This window comes from Schistocerca nitens, chromosome 5 (genome assembly GCF_023898315.1).
Source record: "Schistocerca nitens isolate TAMUIC-IGC-003100 chromosome 5, iqSchNite1.1, whole genome shotgun sequence".
Taxonomy (NCBI): Eukaryota; Metazoa; Arthropoda; class Insecta; order Orthoptera; family Acrididae; genus Schistocerca; species Schistocerca nitens.
This window is the reverse complement of record NC_064618.1, coordinates 258,768,900-258,791,027: the sequence shown is the minus strand read 5'-3', so window position 1 is coordinate 258,791,027 and position 22,128 is coordinate 258,768,900. Positions and strand designations below refer to the sequence as shown.

The window sequence follows — 22,128 nt, the reverse complement described above, 5'->3', positions numbered from 1 at the left end:
AAAACACACTTTTTCCCCCGATGAAAATACACTTCTCCCGGAACTGTAAAACTTATGGTTTTATACACCGGCGTAGAACTTCTCAGCTCTTTGGAAAATGAAACTAAGAAAAAAAGACCATGTAGGCTGATTATTTTCGTATTACGAAAGTATAAATTCGAATTCCACCGAACACCGCATGTTACTTTCCGAAACACTGAAATCGAGATTGCGATGCACTTTTGTAAGCCACTCATAGGTCATGTCACGTGATCTCGCGAGCCGATACAGCTGATATTCAGGGCTTAGGACACGTGATGTAGTCGGCCAATAGCATTATTACTGTTAGCGCATACACACAAATAGGAAAAGTTAATGGTGTAAATTAATATACAAAGTGTTGCTGCAAGAAAAGCACAGCTTTCACATATAATATTGGTCTCGACGATTAATAAACTGCAGGAGAAGCTAAACTTTCACGTATAATGTTATTTTTTGCGCGTGTTACACTTTAAGTTATATCACACAAATGTGCCAGTAAAATTTTTAACACCGACATAAATGTCTGATCTCCCGGGCTCTAAATTTTTTCTAAAAGGTCTTCCTCAAACAGTTGATTTTTGAATGAGAGTCTAACGCTCTGTGATTTAAGAAATTCATCGCACATTCTCGCACTTAGTTCATCTTGCGTAAAAAGAAATTTACTTTGAAAGTAACGCTTTTCAATCAATCATTCGCAATATTTTCCCGCGACCTGTCAGAAAGAGATTCGTTTCCACAGTTGGCAGAGAGCGCCAGATAACAGGCGTCACCGCGCTTGCGCAGCTACGATGACGCAGGAATTCCGTATGTACGTACGCGTAAAACATTGAAATATCATACATTATGCCATAAAAGAAACAAGACATCAGAGAAATTTCGTGAACCAAACTAAAATGCATAATTCGGCTTAAAGTGCACTGTATTATCTCATGTTTGGTTCTTTATTATGGCATAATGCCATACGTGCTAGAAGATGAAATGCAGCAAACACTTGAAACTATCCAATAGTGTGGAATTAAACACTTCGTTTCAAATAAATGACTACCTCAGCGGAAAAGATTAATAAAGCCATATTTCTTTAGCAAACCGACAAAAATATCTTCATTGTTCCGCAACGCGATTAATGCTTGACTGAAATTGCCGGCCGGGGCAGATACCCCGGTTTGCTCCCAGTGAATATGGCAGCTTGCGCGCCCCAGTAAAATTTTTCCGGGGAGCACCTTGCTGCTTGCTTATACAGCTAACAGCCACACTTTTGTAGCCAGAAGTGGAAGAAGGTACATGAGCGACTCAACTGCGCATGCGCATGATTCCGCTCGTAACTGCTAAAACGAATTTAATGTAAAAAGTTGTGACGTCACGCTCATCGGAGGCAATTTGTTGTTACGAATCATTGCATATTCTTCTTAAAAATGGCTCTGAGCACTATGGGACTTAACTTCTGTGGTCATCAGTCCCTTAGAACTTAGAACTACTTAAACCTAACTAACGTAAGGACATCACACACATCCATGCCCGAGGCAGGATTCGAAACTGCGACCGTAGCAGTCGCGCGGTTCCGGACTGAGCGCCTTAACCGCGAGACCACCGCGGCCGGCGATTCTTCTTAAAGCCTTTGACAGATTTTGCTACTGGCAGACGCTTGTATGAGCACTGTGTTTTGTTGTATACATGGCGCATTTCCTTTGCAACTTAAGTTTTATTTTAGTTTTTCTCTCTGGTTTATGTTTTATTGCTACAGTCCTTTGTTAAAGTATTATTTCTTCCCAGTCAAAGTTACAAAAATTTAACTGAAAACTAAAACAAAAAAGTATCCCGTAATTCCAAAAAATTCCCGGGTTTTTCACGGTTTTCTCCCGGATGAAAAAACTCCCGTGTTTTTCCTGGATCTCCCGGTTGTCCCGGGTCGTATACACCCTGGTGATTAACACTGTGGAAGGCAACCACCGTGTTAGTACCAGGCAATTGGTCCGGCAGTACAGGGTAAGACAGACGACCATGAGGAACGTTCCCCATGACAATTGTTACTACTTATAGCTGTGCAGGGCTTACTAGCGACAGACACCACATCGGGAGCAGTTTTGGCACTGGTTTCTTCACCAGGCAACCGCGATTCCGGGATTTGTGCCACCCATCCCAGTCACAGATGAAGTCAGCTTTACGCGGAGTAGTATCTTCAACTTTCAGAAGTCATCTGTGGGATAGTATGCAGAAAACCCGTGGTACGGTGACAGCGAATCATCTGCATCGGTGCAGCCGGAATGAGTGAGCCGTGATAATTGGCGACCGTATTTTGGGACCAGTCTTCCTTCCACGATTCCTAACAGGCCGGAATTATCGGCGTTTCTTGCGGGTGTCGTGGCCTCCCCTGTTCGAAGAAGTGCCATTGATTCGGAGGGATATGTGGCTGCTACATGATTGTGCTACAGCTCGCTTCGCCGCTAACGTCCGGACGCATGTCAATCGTGTCTTCCCCGGTCGATGGATCGGACGAGGGGGTCCAGCTGCGTAGCCTGGACGTTCACCGGATCTCAACCCGTGCGGTTTCTGGTTATGGGGCGATCTTAAAAATATCGTGTATGCAGAGCCCATTCCAGATGTGGGGACACTAGAGCAGCGTATTCGTGCTGCCTTTGACACTGTTCGGATGCAACCTGGCCGATGTGAACGTGTGAGACAGAACATACTACGGCGCGTACACGCGTGCGTTGAGGCACATGGAAACTATTTTCAACACATACAGTAACTGTGGCTGCAGGGTGCAGCGCGAATTGGACCGCAGTTTCTGCAGCAACGTATGATTGAATAAATGGTCTGTAGCATGGAATTTCCGGACGAAGTTCATTAGACATTTTCTGTTCCTTATCCTCTCATCGAGCAATCCCTAGAGTTTGTACACGGTGGAAAAAAATGACCCTGTACACATATACACACACACACACACACACAACACACACAACACACACAACACACACACACACACACACACACACAAGCGCTTCTACCGACGGCGCTTAGTCGGCGAGAGATGGAACTTGAAGTGATGCTTTTGAGCAGTCCAGAAGTCCACATCACCGCATTGTCTAAGTATGACACTACGGGGTCAGATCCGGCGATTCTGCTCCGCGGTCAGTGGATAACAGCGGCCACCAGTGCCTACTCCGTGCGATGTAATTCCTTATAACGCTACACATTCACCTCTTTAAACATCATGATCCGTGCACAAGAGAGACCAATTAATTCTGTGAAATGTGAAGACTTTTCCAAATGTTATTCTGGATCACCCCGAAGTTAGAGGGCATCTGTCTGAGTCTTATCTGTAAAACAGGTAGTAATACCACTGGATCCTTTTATCCACGCTCGATATCAGAAACCTCTGGTATTAGGTACACAGCTGGCCACTAAAACTACAACACAAAGCAGCTCAGCAAATAACGAAATTTTACCTATTGCGCGTATACATTATATTAGGAAGAAAAATTTTTCGGAATACCTTCGCCGAATCGTGAGTTATTTTAGCATCAGCTGTATTAGGTATAGCTGTACTATTCATCGGTTGTGTGTGAAAATTGTGTCGGCGGGGACTAACCCGGATTTCCCATACCGAGGGAGGTGGCACAGTGGTTAGCATGCTGGACTCGCACTCGGGAGGACGATGGTTCAAACCCGTCTCCGGCCATCCTGATTTAGGTTTTTCGTGATTTCCCTAAACCGTTTCAGGCAAATGCCACGATGGTTCCTTTGAAAGGGCACGGCCGGTTTCATTCCCCATCGTTCCCTAATCCGAGCTAGTGCTCCGTCTCTAATGACCTCGTTGTCGACGGGACGTTAAACACCAATCATCTCCTCCTCCTCCTCCTCCGGATTTCCCACTTCTCGGGAGCGGTCGCCCTACCGCTTAGCGCGAGAAGTCGCCTTACCGCTTCGGCTATCCGAGCACGCTCTCCGGACGACCCAAAAATTCTCATGTCAGCTGTCTATATCCTTTTATCTCCGTCTAGTCTGTTCATCCCTTTGTGCTCACAACTTTGTGTTCTCACACGTGGAAGAATGAAATTATGCGGAAACGAAACTATTGTTATTATCGTCGTATGAACTGGCTATGCCTTGTAATACATATTTTACTCGACGATACTATAGCCGCCGAAATATGTTTCGAAGTAAATTGGCTGAGTTGCGAATGCTTTTAGAATCAGCTGTATTGGTTATAGCTATACTAGGTATCGGTGAAACGTGAAAATCTGAGCTGATACCAAAAGAAATCGCAATCCAGCCAATATATTTCGAAGAATATTTCGATGGGTTTAGGTTTGTCAAAATATGAAGTGCATGAATAAGTTTGTGAGGTTTTTGAGAGTATACAGGATGAAAAGTTTAGTACTCAGATCTGCCACTTCGAGTAGTAACAATTGTACTAAGCCGGCTGGACATCCGAGTCGAACTCAGATTAGATAAAAGATACGAAAACGTCATTCCATGCTCCTTCAACCCCAGGCCGTAGTTCATCAATTGAAGAGGCGGTTGCCAGGTAACCCGTGACCAGTTTTCAGCAGGTACGAGATCGGGCTAGGACAACACTAACGCCCTATGTTTGGTGGTAGACCACGACAACATGGGCAACATGTTGTCCTCTTTATATGGTTCCAAGGCAGCTTCACACAGATCTAAGGCAGGGCGCAACTACAGCCTTAGCATGTCACAAACGTAGAAGCTGTCTACATCACCACCAGGTGCTCGTGTTGTATATGCAATGGCATCCTATAGTACACTACCGGCCATTAAAATTCCTACATCAAGAAGAAATGCAGATGATAAACGGGTATTCATTGGACAAATATATTATACTAGAACTGACATCTGATTACATTTTCACGCAATATGGGTGCATAGATCCTGAGAAATCACTACCCAGAACATCCACCTCAGGCCGTAATAACGGCCTTGATACGCCTGGGCATTGAGTCAAACAGAGCTTGGATGGTGTATACAGGTACAGCTGCCCATGCAGCTTCAACACGATACCACAGTTCATCAAGAGTAGTGACTGGCGTATTGTGACGAGCCAGTTGCTCGGCCACCATTGACCAGACGTTTTCAATTGGTGAGAGATCTGGAGAATGTGCTGGCCAGGGCAGCAGTCTAACATTTTCTGTATCCAGAAAGGCCCGTACATGATCTGCAACATGCGGTCGTGCATTATCTTGCTGAAATGAAGGGTTTCGCAGCGATCGAATGAAGGGTAGTGCCACGGGTCGTAACACATCTGAAAGGTAACGTCCACAGTTCAAAGTGCCGTCAATGCGAACAAGAGGTGACAGAGACGTGTAATCAATGGCACCCAATACCATCACGCCGGGTGATACGCCAGAATGGCGATGACGAATATACGCTTCCAATGTGCGTTCACCGCGATGTCGCCAAACACGGATGCGACCATCATGATGCTGTAAACAGAACCTGGATTCATCCGAAAAAAATGACGTTTTCACATTCGTGCACCCAGGTTCGTCGTTGAGTACACCATCGCAGGCCCTCCTGTCTGTGATGCAGCGTCAAGGGTAACCGCAGCCATGGTCTCCGAGCTGATAGTCCATGCTGCTGCAAACGTCGTCGAACTGTTCGTGCAGATGGTTGTTGTCTTGCAAACGTCCGCATCTGTTGACTCTGGGATCGAAACGTGGCTGCTCGATCAGTTACAGCCATGCGGATAAGATGCCTGTCATCTCGACAGCTAGTGATACGAGGCCATTGGGATCCAGCACGGCATTCCGTATTACCCTCCTGAACCCACCGATTTCATCTTTTGCTAACAATCATTGGATCTCGACCAACGCGAGCAGCAATGTCGCGATACGACAAACCGCAATCGCGATAGGCTACAATCCGACCTTTATCAAAGTCGGAAACGTGATGGTACGCATTTCTCCTCCTTACACGAGGCATCACAACAACGTTTCACCAGGCAACGCCGGTCAACTGCTGTTTGTGTATGAGAAATCGGTTGGAAACTTTCCTAATGCCAGCACGTTGTAGGTGTCGCCACCAGCACCAACCTTGCACAGCATCATCTTCCTGTCGGTTAAATTTTGAGTCTGTAGCACGTCATCTTCGTGGTGTAGCAATTTTAATGGCCCGTACTGTATGATACCAGGTGCTGGACCCAAATGACGATGACGAATGCAATCTGGCAACTTTCGTTCGCCTCTGAGCCTCCACACACCGATACGTCCAATGTTATGGTGTACGCAGAATTGGGACTTGTCTGAGAAGACGTCGTGCGTCCGCTCTTATATCTAATGTTCTCGGGCACATCAGTCGGCGAGCTCCTCTGGTGCCGCATCAGGGAAAGCCCCACCAATGGTCGCCGTGCTGACAGTCCGTGGTACTACAGATGTCGCCGCACTGTCCGTACGTATATTTGCTACGCTACAATCAAGCACAGCATCTCAAGCACAGTATGTAACATAGCTGTACGATCCTGCAAGGGTGGGCTAATCATTAGGCTGTCCTCCCGGGCACTAGTCGCATGGGTCCGTTATGATCCTGCATAGCGTTGATTAAGGCCCACATGAACCTATCGATTGTATATTCGCTTGACAGTCGTGAGATTCCAATCGACGCATCAGAATCGTGGAACGATAAACCACAGTCTCGACTGGCCACGATCCCGCAGCATCTTCTACACTCTTTGTAAGTCTAACACAATCTTCTCGCCAACATCAATCGTTTAACCGCAATCGTTTAATCGCAATTTCTGAATGAGGACCCGCTCTGTAATCTTTCCTTGTATATAGAATGTATTATAGATATTAGTGGTGTCTGTTCTTTCGTGCAGACACCATTTGCGATGAAGCAGCAGAAGTTATAAAGCAGTAACTGGGGTAACAGGAATGGAAAGGAACGATAAAATGACTTTCAGCCGCACAGGGCCCTGCGGCATTGCGACAGCTTGAGTTGAAAACTTTGCCGGACCAGGACTCCAACCAGGATGTTCCGCTTCTCTGGAACGGTTGCCCTAGCGGCCTCTGCCACCTGGACACACTTTCCGTCAGACCCAAATTCCCAACTTACCGCTCGATCACCTAAACGACCCCCGCCCATTAACCCCTACTCGCAGATTTCTGATTACCGTAAGAGTTCTGGCGTTTGTTGTGCGTTTTCGTCAAACAAATGTCCTACAGAACAGACACCACTCATATCCATAATTTTATGGGCGCTACGGCTGTTTGATGCAAAAGTTTCAGTGTGGATGCACAATCAACGTCCGAACACTTACAAATAGCGAAAGCTAAAATGACAGTGCCCAATGCACGACTTAGCTAAAATGATCTCCTTGTCACGATAGGGCCAAGAGTAGACTGGCTAAGCCATTGCGAGAGGTTTAATCCCCCGGAGCTTGTTCCCGTGGAGGGAAGACCAATGGAGATGCCAAAGTCACATCATCTGCCGACAGACGGCAACACGGAGATCATCTGAAAGGAATCAAAAAGATAGTAGGCCGAGGTAGGACTGCAGCCTTGGCAACAGAGTCAAAAGCCTCATTTCCCATCAGACCGACGTGACCACTAATCCACATGAATACCACAGTGGCTCCATCAACAGCAAGCGAGAGGATGCTTTCCTGGGCCCGTTGCACTAAGGGATGGACTGTGTACAGCACACACAGGCTCTGAAGGGCACTATGATATTCGGAGCATATGACACAAAAGGCCTGTGTCGCCGGATGTACTGGGTGACCTGATAGAGGGCAATGACCCTTACTGTAAAAATCAAGCAGTGCTCTGGAAGCTGATACTAAAAATGGTCGGTGCCAATGACGAAGGCACACCAGATACCAAGGTCAGTCTTAAAGCCATCAGCGTCCACGAAGGCGCTATCGAGAAGTTGCGTGCGAAGGCCGAGAAACTTACAGTGATAGATCGAATCTGGAGTAGTGTCCTTGGTAAGCAAATGAGGTCCAAGATGAAGATGGGCTGCCGCACAAAGCCAAGGTGGTGAAGGGTTCACACCCACCAGGAACGTGGCAGGTAGCGTGAAGTTAAGCTGCAGAAGCAATAGTCGAAAGCCAATTCCGGGAAGTAACAGAGAAGAAGGGCGCGCCCCATTCACGAGGTCAAGGGAGTCATCGAAAAAGGAGGCATAGGCTTGGTGCATGGTGTGGAAGACAAAATGCACGCGTATCACCTGAGTAAGATATCACGCCGGTATGACAGTGGTAGTTCGGCAGTTTCTTCTGCTTAGAGACTCTCAACCAGGCTGGTGTAAAACGCGCCAATGGCCAATCATATTCCACGATGGTGGATTGTGTGAAGGCAGGAGGAGATGGACGTACATGCAGATGAATAAACGAAACACGCCAAGTGTAGTTTCGAACGGCCAGGGGATTGGTACAAACTGAAGAGGGTGGTCAGACACGCTCCCCAGGAAGTACTGCTTAGGACACGTAGGACACTGACAGACTGGGTACAGCGTGCGGCCAGGAAAGACACATGGGAGGACGAGTTTCCTATGAAGTATGAGTCTCAGGAACTTTGTAATTTCAGCGAACGAAAGAGCAACACGCCCAAGATGTAAAGACGGTGGAAGAAACCACTTTGCCGCCAGAAATTCATCGAAACGGTTCTGTCAGTGGAAGAGCCAAAGCCATTGTCTATGCTCCACGAGTGAAGATGATCGAGATCCCACTGAACTGCTAATGGAGTCCGTGGAGAACAACAGTTCACGAAGTCGACAACGAAAAGGGAGCCAGAGATGCCTCGCAGGAGACAGTCCATAATAGAGTTAACGGCTATAGCAAGAGGACGACACTCAGGACGAAGCCTTGAGACACGCCATTCTCCTGGATAAAGGTGTCTGACAAGGCTGAACCAACATTTACCTTGAAAATTCTGTCTCTTAAATATTCCTGAAGGAAACGGGGCAGGCAATCTTTGAAGTCTCCCGTGTAGGGAGTACGGAGGATACCATTCCTTCAGCAGATGTCATAGGCTTTCTCCAAATCAAAAAATACGGCCACAACTGATATTTATGCAGAAAAGCGTTCATTGCTGGGTTTGAAGAGAAGACGAAATGGTTAACTGCAGGACGGCGTGCACGAAACTCTCGCTGTACAATGGTTAGTAGGCTGAGAGACTCAAGCCGTCATACTAGCCTGAAGCGAATCATACGTTCCATCACCTTGTAAACACAGCTGGTGAGAGAAATGGGGCGGTAGCTAGAAGGAAGGTGTTCATCCTTAGCGGGCTTAGGTACGGGTACGACAGTGCCTTCAAGCCATCATCTGCGTAACGTGCTCCCTTCCCAAATGCGATTGTACGTACAAAGGAGAAAGTGCCTGCCCGCAAGGTACTGCAACATCTGAATGTGAACATCATCCGGCCCCAGAGCGAAAGGTCAGGATGAGGTGAGAGTATGGTCAAGCTCTTTCATAGTAAAGATAGCACTGAAGCATTCACAATTCCGAAAGAAAGATATCATCCAACTCGTCTCCATTCGTTTCCGAGGAGGAAGATCGGGTGATAGTGGGTGGAGCTCGAAATCTCCGCAAAGTAGCGGCCCGAGGTGTTGAAGATAGCAATAGCTTCCACAATGGTATCATCTGCTACGGTCACGCCAGAAATCGGGGAATGAACTTCAGTCCCAAAGAGTCGATGGAGGTTGCTCCACACAATGGAAGGTGGAATGAAATTGTTAAAAGAAATAGTAAAGGAAATCCAGCTAGCTTTTTTGCTATCCCGAAGAATGCGACGACACTGCGCACCCAACTGTTTATAACAAAGACAGTTTGCCATTGTAGGCTGATGGTTAAAAACGTGGAGCTCTCCAAACATGAATAACATCATTGCACGCCCCAGTCCACAAGGGGACTGGGACATGGCGCAGTAAAGTATTAGTGCAAGATATGGATCATTCTGTGGCGATAAGGGTAAAGTTCGTAAGGTACTCTACCTGGTCATCACAACTGGGGAAATGCTGTTCGTCGAACGTCACCAGGGAGGAGTAAAGCCTTAGAAAGCTGCCAATATGGTTTACACGCAGGTGGGACAGCAGTCAGCAAATGGATAACACAAAGGAAATCTCGCTCGAGTACATGACAGAGGGAACAGACCACTCGAGATCAGGGGAAAGCTGGACAGTGCAGAACGAGAAGTCGAAATGGGGATACGAGTAGGTGTGTGTGCGCAATATAAAAGAAACATGGATGCTTCTGTGTTAAGATAGATGAAGTTGTATTAACTGTGAAGGTCAGCGAAGAGGGAATCTCTCGGACAGGTTCTCTAAGAGCACCAAATGGGGACGGTGGGTGTTCAGCCGCCGAGCAGCAAATATGGGCGAGGTAGCAGACCAATAAGCTGGAGTAAGTTCGTCCCAGTAACAGTGAATGACAGAGGGATGTAGACATTACAAAGAAAAAAGGTGAAACGAGGAAGGAAAATGCAGACTGCAACAGCTTGCAGCCGGTTGTTCAACGAGATAGTTTGGTTATGGATTTCATCCTGAATGAGTAGCTTGACTCCTCCATGAGGTAGAATGCTGTCATTGTGGGAAAGGTCAAAGCGGACTTGAAGGAAACGCGAGTGGTCAATTTCGTTTCCTGGAGGCCGAATAAACTGGGAGCTGCTAGTCCAAGAGCAGCCGTAATTCCTCCTAGTTACATATAATGGCGCAAACGTTCCATTGGATGAGAGTCGTAATGGCGAATGGGGAGGAGGGTACAAACGAAGGGTAGCAACCTCGGTGGCTGCCGAGTGCCAGCCTTCAAAGACGCACTGATACAGGTCGCAGAGACAGAAGAATCCTATTCCTATGAAATATACAGAGGCGTCGGCATTCTCCCTCGGTCAGCCTGCAGACTCCAGGGCAGAAAAATGGTAGGCAGTGAGCACCGGTGAAATGGAGGTCGGCCGGGTGAGGGTATCATGTAGCGACACCTTTAAAGAGGATCTCTGAATTAGGAGAAGACCGACTGCCTTTGTTCGATTTCTTAGAGCCTTTATGGTTGGCAGACGAAGACTCAGTCTTTTGTTGGCTGAAAGGACATAAAAAGGTCTTCGTGGGAGTGTTCCTTTTGTTCTTACTTGTGTGCCCATTGTGTAAAAGGTGATTTCGCCGCCTGGGGCGACGGTCTGGAGGCGCGTTGTGTAGTTGTAGGAGGAGGGGACAGGGATGCTAACGTGATACTGGGCGATTTCACATATGCGCTACTGAATTGGGCGTCTGAAGTCTGTGTGACCACGTCCTTCGTGGAATGAGGCTTAGCAAGAGTGGTACTGTAAGTGCTGGTTAGTAAAATGTAGAGTTCTCGACCAGCCAACAACTTTCGCGCAACAGGGTAGTGTACTTTTTCCTCCCTGGATCTCCTGGATGGCCCACTCATCAAGATACGTACATGGGACACTCATGGGTAGCGGCAGCATGACTACTATTACACTGATATAGTGAGGGGAGGAGGAGGAGGAGGAGGAGGAGGAGGAGGGCGGCACTCGGCCTTGTGAGCATCTATAATCACAAGTAACACATTTGGCTGTGTTTTGACAGGACAAGCGAGTGTGGTTATAACACTGGCACTGGTATCAACACATCGGGTTTGGAATGTATAATCGGACTGTGATGACTTCTTAGTCTCCCTTAATCTTCGATGGATACACTGCTCTATCAAATGTGAGAAAAAAAAAAAAAAAAAAAGAGTGCGTATATGCATTAAGTTTGCAATATTTCCCTCTCGGTTAAACCATCAGGCATATGAGTGTAAATAACACCAGATGAAGAATTCATCGTACGTTAGGTCTCGACACGAACAGGACAGCGGTGGAGGAGAGAAGCTGTAAGCAGTTGTTGGACCTGACAATCGCAATTGGTCTCCAGAAACAAAGTTCCATTACATAAGTGAGAGCAGGATTTTACTGGCCCTGCACTTGCAGCAATTCTTTTATGAATAATAAATCCCTTAGTAGATGTAGTCTGAGATGATGATGATTGGCTCATTGGAAGAAAATCCTTCATGATTGCCAGCATCTTCGATGGCGCGCTCTTTCCGACTAGTGGCTTCATCACCTGCCTTAGGTGATTGTTCACACCTCAGGTCATACGTTCAGAACAACAGACAGAGGGACCAATTAGCAACTGGGAAGTTAACACCTCAGGCAATCACCCCTCCCTGGGTCTGGCCTGTACCCGGGGGGTACGTGCGAACTTACCTGATGACCTGCGGCTGTGAATTACACGTTGCCCAGTCCACCTGTTACGCGTCAAACGCGTGGACCGGTCTTTACAAGCGCACGGGGAAGAAGAAGAAGAAACAAAGAGAGACCTCAAACGCCGAAGCGGAGGAAGGGGAGGAAATATAGAACGAAAAAAGAAGGAAAAATCAGACGAGGGACTGCTCCAATGCCGACCTACCGAAACCTCAAAATGCATTCCAGAAAATACGCAAGACACGTTCCCCAATGGAGGGGAGAAAAATGGCAGGATGATAGACATCCAGCACGGAGAAGGAAGAGGTGTTGAAAACGGTGTCTCATGGTAGCCAAGCACGAATTCACCAAAAAGTGGTGAGCCCCCAGAGGACCGACGGGGTTAAGACAACTTTTCTAGAGAAGCGGAGCATCGGGGTTCAAAGGCCTGGTCTGGCATAAATTTTCAGCTCCCGCCGTTGCATTGTCCCACTCCCATGTGCGGCTGGTGTTTCCTTCCTATCTCCTTCCCCCACCCCGTTTCCTTTACGTTACTTTCAGCCCAATTATCCATATGTATAGAACGTAGATGACTTTATTGCTAACTGCATTGTGCGGTTGCACTGAAATGCTATCATTAGCATATCCACGCCTGTAGTAAACTTCATGCCCAGTTGACGTTTGTTGTCTGCAGTCTTCGTGATGCTGCAATTTTAATTTTGACATTTCATCGCCTTAAATAAATGAATAAATGCCATTACCTTTGTTTTCTCTAGAACACACACACACACACACACACACACACACACACACACACACTAATACAGAAATGCGGCTGGAGTGGGTAGTGCTACGTAGAGTGAATCCGATGCACAAATGTCAAGAGTGATTCTATGTAATGCACCTCTAAAGCGACGATGACGTGACTTGGACAACTGAGTGGAAGCGTGCACATACCTTTGATGAATGAGGCGTCGTGACGACGTAATGTTTGGAGCGCTTGACGCCGCTCGGGGTGGGTCTCTTGTACAACACGAACTTACTGCGTCGGCGCCCGCGGTCGCCAGGCGGAAGGAAACCGTTGTACCTGAAAACCAAGAGACGGTATCAATCACAAAATATTGCGGCTATGATCTATGGGTCGATGTTACCGTTATTGTAATAAACTAATACGGAATAAATCTGAATTCGACTAGGGTGCTATAAACAGAAGGGTGTCGCGAAGTTTTGTTCTGGGTTCTGAAGTAATTTTTACCTATGCGTTGTAAATTAAGTACGTTTGGAACCACACGCAGTACTGCAGATAACGTCGGGGCAGCTATTCTGATTTCATGGGGCATTGGATCGAGAAATGTTACTAGTTATACTGTACATCAACTAGACCTTGCTGTAGTAAACTACCATCGTACTTTTATCAACTTTATCTTTCCTTTATTTTGATTCATCTACAAAACAATCCAATAGCAGTTCGGAAGTAAAACCGGTTTTAGACAATATCCGCTTGCTTTCCAATGACTGTTTGGATAAAGAGTAGGGAATAGTAAAAAAAAGCTAACATTACTTAATAATCAACAACTGCTATTCTGAAGTAAACTGTCTTAGTTCAGTGATTCTTACTGTAAGATATATGCCCAATATCTGTGACGGAAGGTTCTAACCCCTTTCTATTTTTCTGACCCCCAACATCTCATTCATGTGGCCAGGTGCAGAGTCAGGTTTTTCAGAAAGTCAAAAGGACATCAATAATTCGATACGAGTACATGTATGAATTAGTTATTACCATGATTGTTGTTAACTTTTTTCGCAATTACCTAACGGTTTATACGAGTCCGGGTAACCACTAGTTTCCTCCTCAAACGAAAACGAAGTTGTACGCTAATATTAGCGTATTTAAAAGTATGCATCACTCGTGGAAGTTGGAGAGTCGGACTTCGTCGTCAGTTCTAAGGAGATGATACATAATAACGTTTTTCGATTGCCACGTGTACGATTAGGCGTGAAACTGATGTAAGAGCGGTAAAATGGTGTACTATCTTTCGTGCGTACCAAAGGTCATCCACCTGATATTCAACTGTAATGCTTTCTGACGAGAACAAGACTACCTACACGGAGAACGGTCGCGGCTAACAACTTTGTGAAATCACCCGATTAGAAGCTCGATGAACATAAAAAAAAGAAACTAAAGCGCTCCATAGATCGGGTTCGGCATGCACGCAGGACTTCTAATTCCAGGCCATTTTCATGTTATATAACCACAAATTCCCGGTGTTCTCAAAGTATGTAGCAACGTTACTTGCTAGTGCAACGTAGATGATCAATTTTCTGCCTGATAAGCTTGACTACTCTAGTAGCATCAGCAACTTGTCCATCAGTGTCAGTTTAAGGACTCCTACCATCCTCTCCCCCTCCCTCACACAAGTGAATAAATAACAGGAAACAATGAACCTGCATGGAACAAGTTCATCGGGCATTTAGTTCTTCAGAAAGTAACACCCGACCAAGACAGAGCTCGGAACTATCTAAAATCGAGAAAGGATGAAGATCATTGGAGTATGCGCATATACATCGACTTTTAAGCTTTTGGAACACATTACAATTTGGAAGCACTTTCTGTGGGACTACATGCTGTATATGGTTATAACGTGTGTTTACGTTGTTTTTGGATTCATCGTGCAACAATGTGGTAATGTTCATGTTAAACTGTTACTGACAAACGCAGGCGTGTTTTCCAAGACAGATGAAAATGACTTAAATGAGTCGACAATGGTCATGCGAATAAATGTTCAACGTAACTGGCAACTGGATCGTTTGTTTTCAACAAACACATGCCGCCGACTCTTGCTAATTCGAACCTCGATAAATCTAATTTTTCGACAAAATGAACGAGTTGTCCGGTCGCTTGTAAAAACCTCAAGGAATCTAAGAATACTCTGTGTATTGGTAAGTTCGATACATCTAAGCCAATTTCACGAGCAACCAATCACAAGCACACGATATTTCGACAATGTAATTCGAAATCAACGGTGGCGATTCGATTTTTATTCGTCAACTGTGTTGGCAGCTGTTTCGCCATTAAACTCATCGCAGCACTCCCTTGTTTACTCAAAAGGTCTCAATTTCGTAGAAAAATAATAATACGGTTCCCTTACGTACGCCCGGAAATTTGTGTCTTGGATTTGAAATATTAAAATATAAATCAATGTGTGGGTAAAAATCAACCTTTAATATGAGTTCTAGTTGTTGATTTATGATTACATTTGTAATAAAATACGAATGTTACTGAATTACAGCAGGCTTACTAGTTTCAACTCTGTTTTAAACGGGCTAGCCTTATTAGTTTCTTTCTTGATTTCAGCATGATAGGTCAATACTTCGTTAATTCGAACTCTTTCAGATGTCTTGCGAATTTCAAGTTATCGAGATTCGACATTTTACCGTCGCCAGACAGAAACGGCGAAAAATAGTCTGACAAAATTAAGGCAGAGTTAAAAATACAAAAGCAAGAGGATAAATCAAATTGAATACCACTGTACGTATTATTTCAGAGATGTTTATACAGGGAGACTTTTCGATGTGTACGGTGCATCACCTATTCATAATTAACACAAAAAGATTATCTTTTTTGCTATGCCAACGGTTTAATCAATAATTAACATGAACGATTTTTTATGCACTGCTTGATAAAAAAGTGAAGCACTCAGTAGGCGAACATGTTCTATCGTGGACGCATCTGGGAATCTTTATGACCACAGGAGTACCTCATCTGATAGTTTGTAAAGAGACGTGTCATGTGTGGACGAGCACTGTCCTGTCGAGAAGTGGCACCACGATACTGTTGCATGTATGAGTAACGCCGCTGTGCGTTTCCAAAATGACTGGAAGATTGGGACCTCTACACAGGCCGCCATCATACTCGCCGACGACGGAAATCTGGGGTAATACAGAATCGCGATTCACTGCTGCAAACAATACTTTGCCATTCATCAACAGCGCATGTACCCCAGTCACGACACCACCCCAAACTCTGCGGTGTGTGGCGGTGTGGTAACAGCAACCTACTCATATGATGGTAATTCATTACTCTGGCTGCTGCTAGTGTCCTACTAATTGTGGAGCTTGAGACAAAATACTGCAGGGAATCAACTACTTGTTTTTGATGATTATGTTTTTAAAGGGACTAAACTATTGTGACATCAGCCCCTCCATTCCATGAATCACGTAAAAACGCGAAAAGCAAAAAAGTGGGGACTTGGCTGCTCCAACTATATAAGTAAGTCAAGGAGTTTAAAAAAGGACGTAACAGTAGTTGCAACACAATAGACAAAAGAAAACTGAAATAACCCAGGCACCATCGTGCATAAGAGTGTCTAAATGCACAATAAGGTTAGGGGGGGACGAAAGGAACCTGCAGATGCAAGGGGGAGGTCAGTAACTCTCCAGAGCTCCAGCTGTCAACCAGTAGGTCGTGGATGTTGGCGACCAAAAGATTTTTAGGATAACACAGGAATATGCCTTTTAAGCAACTCAGAGAATCGCTATAGATCAGAAAGTTCGTCGCGGCCAGGGATTTGCTGTACCGCAAATCCTGAGCTAGGCAACGAGCTCAGCAGCGTATACACTGCTGGCACTCGGCAGCGTGCTCCTCATGTTCCCTTGTATGTGCAAATGAGTAATCAACCCTTTCGTTGACTTTCGCTCCATCCGTGTAGATGCACACCGAATCGGAATGATCGTGGAGGACCAAACGAAACAGGTGTCTAAGAAAGGTAGGTTTAGCGACGTCCTTGGGGTCCCAAAAGAGGACCAACGGTTTCGTAGGATAAGGTATAGACCAACGGGGTGTCGAGAGGGAGCCCTAGAAGCACAGACTAAAGGAGACTCTTTGAGGTCCTTCAGTAGAGATCACAGCTGGTGTACCCAGCTCTGGGGGATGCTCGAACAGTCTAAACTGCTGGTTGTGAAACAGAGTTGACCGACATGCGTGAGTGGGCACGAGACAAATTGTGACTGCATAACAAGCGAGAAGGACCTGTCGTCTAACCCGCAGCTGTGAGACACTAGCTTCCGCCAGGAGGCTGTCACAACATGGCTCTTACAGAAGGCCCCTGTTGCCAACCACACGCCAGTGTGGTAAACAGAATCCAACAACTCCGTACCCATAGGCAACACATCCATAGTCCAAGCGGGATAAAAATCAGCGCTTTGTTTTCAGAAGAACTATGCGGTACGCGCCCCAAGAGAAGTTACTAAGAAGATGGAGAGCATTTACCATCTTCATGCAAGCTGCCTTGAGCCGGCGGACACATGGCAGCCAAGTTAACTTGTTGTCAAATAACACACCTAAGAACTGAAAAGTTTCAACGAATTCAAGTAACTGGTCACGAAGATAAATTTCTGGGTGCGGGTGCACAGTCAGGAGTCGGCAAAAATGCACAACTCGTAATTTTGCAAGAGAAAATTGACAGCTGTGGCCCAGGGCCCAATCATGTACTCTCCAGACGACCCCCTGAAGCTGGTGCTGAGCACTGTGCAGTGATGCGGAGGCATGGTACAGGCAAAGATCATCCACATACAGCGACCCAGAGACTGTGGGGCCCACTGCATTTCCGATACGAATGATGGCGATAGCGATCAGCGTTATGCTCAGAACCCATCCCTTAGGAACTCCAGTTTCCTCTATGTATTGGTTGCCGAGAGTCGAACCTATATGGGCCGGAAACAGTCGGACAGATAGGAAATTCTATATAAAAATGAATGAACTGCCCCAGAAATACCACTCATGTAGAGTAGATAGTAGGTGATGTCGCCAGTTGGTGGTATATGCCTTCTGTAGGTCAAAAAGAGCACAGCAATCAGACGTTGGCGACGGGTTAAAGCATTGCGCACTGCAGATTCCAGGCGTACAAGATTATCTGTGGTGGACTAGAAAACCTAAATGTCCCTTTGGAATCGTGATATCTGCCCTCCAGCTTCAAGGCACCAGCAAAGACGGCAATTGAACGTATGTTTGAATAACGTGCACAACATTTGTCAGAGAAATGGCCGGTAATCAGCTAAAATGTGTGTGTCCTTTCCACTATCAGGACAGGAAGAATAACACCTTCCTGCCACTGAGAGGAAAATTCTCCTTCCCGTGAAATACTATCACAAAAGCCCAAGGTATGCTTCATGCTGCCGGCACTAAGATGTTTCAGCATTTGGTCATTGATTTTGTCGGTCCGGGGGCCGTATCTCCACACACTGCCAAAGTGCTGTGAAACTCCCATTCGCTAAAAGGGACATTGTATGACAGAGAACCATGTGCACGAAAGGATAGCATCACGGCAGTGTGTCTCACAGTCAGGAAATGAGAATGGTAATTACTGCAAGCTTTCTGGATGGCGAAGTGTGTCACAAAACATTTTGCAAGTACTATTAGATCAGTACAGATGTTACCGCTGCCAAGGATGCCAGGCACCACCTTGGTGGTGGATGGCCACAAATGCGGTGGAGTTTAGTCCACAGTTCGAACAATGGGGTGTGGGATCGTATAGATGATACATATCGCTCGTAACATTCCTGCTTCCTTTCCTTTATTAAAAACCTTGCTTTCACCCAGAGTCTCTTGAATGGTATTAAATTAACCATATAAGGATGGCCCTTGTGCCGTTGAACCGCCCTGCAGTGTTCCCTGATAGCCCTCGGACACCAGCGGTTATTGGAATGAATCTGAAGAGTAGGGTACCGTTGCTATGGCAGTTATGATAGTATCAATAGTATCCTGTACAACTTTGTCAATATCTGTAGCATGACTGGTTGCGAAAGTGGCTGTAGAGGAGAAAGCCTGCCAGTCAGATTTGCTTTCTGAAGCGACCAACGTGGGGCACGATCCAGATGTCTGCGAGTAGAGAGGGAGAGAACGATAGGAAATATGGTCACAAGATGGCCATGGACGCGCACAGAAACAGGAATATGACATGCGGGCTGCAAACTGTGAGATCAATAGTTGAGTATGTTCCGTGGGCCACAAAGAAATTTGTTGCAGCTTGTAAGACGTCGTGGTCTCCTGACCTTCATTGCTTACATATTCCGCCCTCACGATCATATTCCGCACATCAAGACGCGTAATTCGAACCCAAACACGATAAGATAAAGTCAATGTTGTATGAATTCATGTAAACGATATGCAAATAACAAGTAAGTGCACTGTGTTTGAAATACTCTAGGTTGGCGTACACACACACACACACACACACACACACACACACACACACACACACACATTCCAGACACGACCGTCACAGGAGCCTTTATTCGAGAGAGGCAGACCACACGCCAGGGGGCCGGTCCCTTCAGAGGACGACCCAGCCTATCTGTGTCGGCCGGTGACCGCCCATAGAGCAGACAGCGGTTGCCTGAGTGAAAGGAGGAACGAACCCGTGTTCGGCTTAAAAGCAAATTCCGCTACATTGTGTGACAGTGGCTAGCCTACGCATTCTTTACACATAGCATGCAGTTTCAGAGATTTTCACAGGGAGACAGCAAACGCCAAACGCCGATACTACAGGTTTCCGGATTGGTTGCCTTAAATGAAAGGTCATTCTCCCGTTTTAGAAAAGCAATGCTGATTGGCAGACGATATTTCTGATGCCTTGAGCTGAAGGAGTAATGGAAGAGACCGAAAGATATACCCCTTCACGTCTGGCGTGGAGAGGGGCCGTTCCATTGTCGCTCTTGGAGCGAGAACACGTAACTAGAGCGCGTGCTCGTACGTGTACTCAAAGAGCGAGGAACAAGTCTCTCCTCAGTACTTCACTGGGAGAGCACCTCTGTCATGAGCGAATCGAAGTGCGACTCTATATTGAGTCCTTGCGATTAAGCGTTGTTCACTGTGTTGGCCGCCACACTTATTGTGCGGTGTGAACGGACAGAGTTATAGTTAAACACCTGCGAGCGAATTTTTGACGGCATCGCGGTGGACTGGTTATCTGACCGGTGTACCACGCAAATAGTTAGACTAGGGGCGAATAGGAGGCCTTGACTTCATCAAGACATAGGGAGAGTTCGATTGGCGAAGGTCAATCCAGATAGAACGAGAGTTATCTTATTTGTCAGCAGCGAGCGGCGCAGACAGCAGTCATCGCAGCTTACGGTATTGTGCGCTACAGCTCTTGCGAGCCCCATATTTCCTTCACAACAGTACACTTCACTGCATTTCACATGTGACAGTCTCAAAGCCTCGACCATACCTAGCAACATTCAAACGGATAATTATTCAAGTTGAGTAGGCGCGGCTCTCAGCCATTCTGCCAAGTCAATAACAATCTTAAACTTTGTACAGAAATTTCATTAGCGAATCCTGTCCTTGAGAGGTAACTTCACATTCCGAAAAAAAAAAAACACAATATAACTTGTTCAATTCGTAACTAAACGTGCCATTGTGATTTCTCAGAATTTTTGCAAAATAAATAATAGTTTTCGTTAGTTTCATGTTTTTCTTACACTAACTAGCACTACTCCAGTACCCAAGTATCCCACAAGGTACGTAAGAAATTTTGTGAATTTTTGTGTCATTTCCTTACAGCGGACGACTCCAGAAGATATTTATTGTTGAAAGTTTTTCAGGCATTTCTCTTTAGAACGTTAGGAGCGTATGTCTGACTTCTGTAGTAGTGTGGGGGTGGAAATTGCATCTTGCAGGAGCCATAGGGTAAATGGTACATCTCAGATTAATCCGTTGCACAGAACAACAGAATAGCAACCCACACGCTGATAAGCTCCAGTGTTGAGTACCCAAATGTCCAATTCAGAAAGAAGGTGTTCTAGTACCCAGCCTCTGCGCGACAGTGTCGCAGCCCCACAGACGATTATTGGCACTAAAGTCCCCCATAAATAGTAAGGGGAGAGGTAGCTTTTCGTCTAACTCTTAACAGCTCGTGACAGTAGAAAGTTCTAGTTCTATCAGGGGGTATGTAAACATTACATATTGTCATCCGAATTGACAGGTAAACACTAACGGCCACGGCCTCTACTTCAGTGGTAAAGGGCACCTGCTTACTGAAAATATCACGAGCGTGTAACGGTAAAAGCCCGACGAATGCTCTCGACATCAACGCAATTAGTACAGTAAGCTTTATTGTTTTTTCAGACCAGGGAGACGTGTTGCTGTAAACTACGTTTCTGGAAGTGCTATGCAAATTACGGAATAAGTAGCCTTTAAACGACGGAGTTCCGTCACATGGCGATAGTAGCCATTACAGTTCCACTGAAGGAGCGTTGGGATCACATCTGAGAAATTGGCGAATGGAAAAGATGGGTGTGATTATTTCGCTGCCAGGTAGGAGTCCGCCTGATTGTGTAATACGTCGTCAAAGTGCATAGGCGCGACCTTTGCAGGGGTGGGAAGCGGAACATCCGAAGCTTCAGAAAGTAGTATATCTTTCTGCTTATCCTTCTTATCCATGTGAGACTTCAATTTCTGTGAAGATTTCCCATTCCATCTTCCGGGAGCGAAGATGGCTGTACTTTTCTTGGCACCTGAACAGATGTTCTCGTTCCTGACGACACCAGAGGATCACTAAGCATCACTGGCCGCACCGATGGTGTGGGAACCACGGTGTTACAGGGGTAGGGGGCGTGTGGGCCGACATTCCTTCCCACAAGTGTGGCGCAGGCCCTGGAATTTGACCAGGGCCAGGTGGTGTCGGGCGAGACCTTGTCATCGCGTGAGGTATGAAATTTGACAACAGTCGTAAAATTGGAGACCATATCAGTCAGGAGAAGTCTTTCAAACTTTTCTTTGCATCTTAGTAAGACAGATAGTCAACTGTTTTATACTTTTACGTTTTCTTCTCCCTCTTAAATATCGAGCATTGCGGTGAACGAGGAGGGTGCGGTTCTGGGCAGGTGACACATTGAGGGGATTGGTCACACTGGCTGCGCTCATGGGACACCC

General features: G+C 46.1%; 1 protein-coding gene across 2 annotated transcripts in view; it reads right to left on the bottom strand.

Moving 5' to 3' along the window:
* Positions 1 to 22,128, bottom strand: part of LOC126259689 (protein pellino) — a 497,766-nt gene that overhangs the window by 148,300 nt on the left and 327,338 nt on the right. For both annotated transcript variants that reach the window (XM_049956648.1, XM_049956649.1), the window contains exon 3: positions 13,152 to 13,281. In XM_049956648.1, coding sequence (XP_049812605.1) covers positions 13,152 to 13,281 — 130 coding nt within the window. The remainder of the gene's footprint in view (positions 1 to 13,151; positions 13,282 to 22,128) is intronic.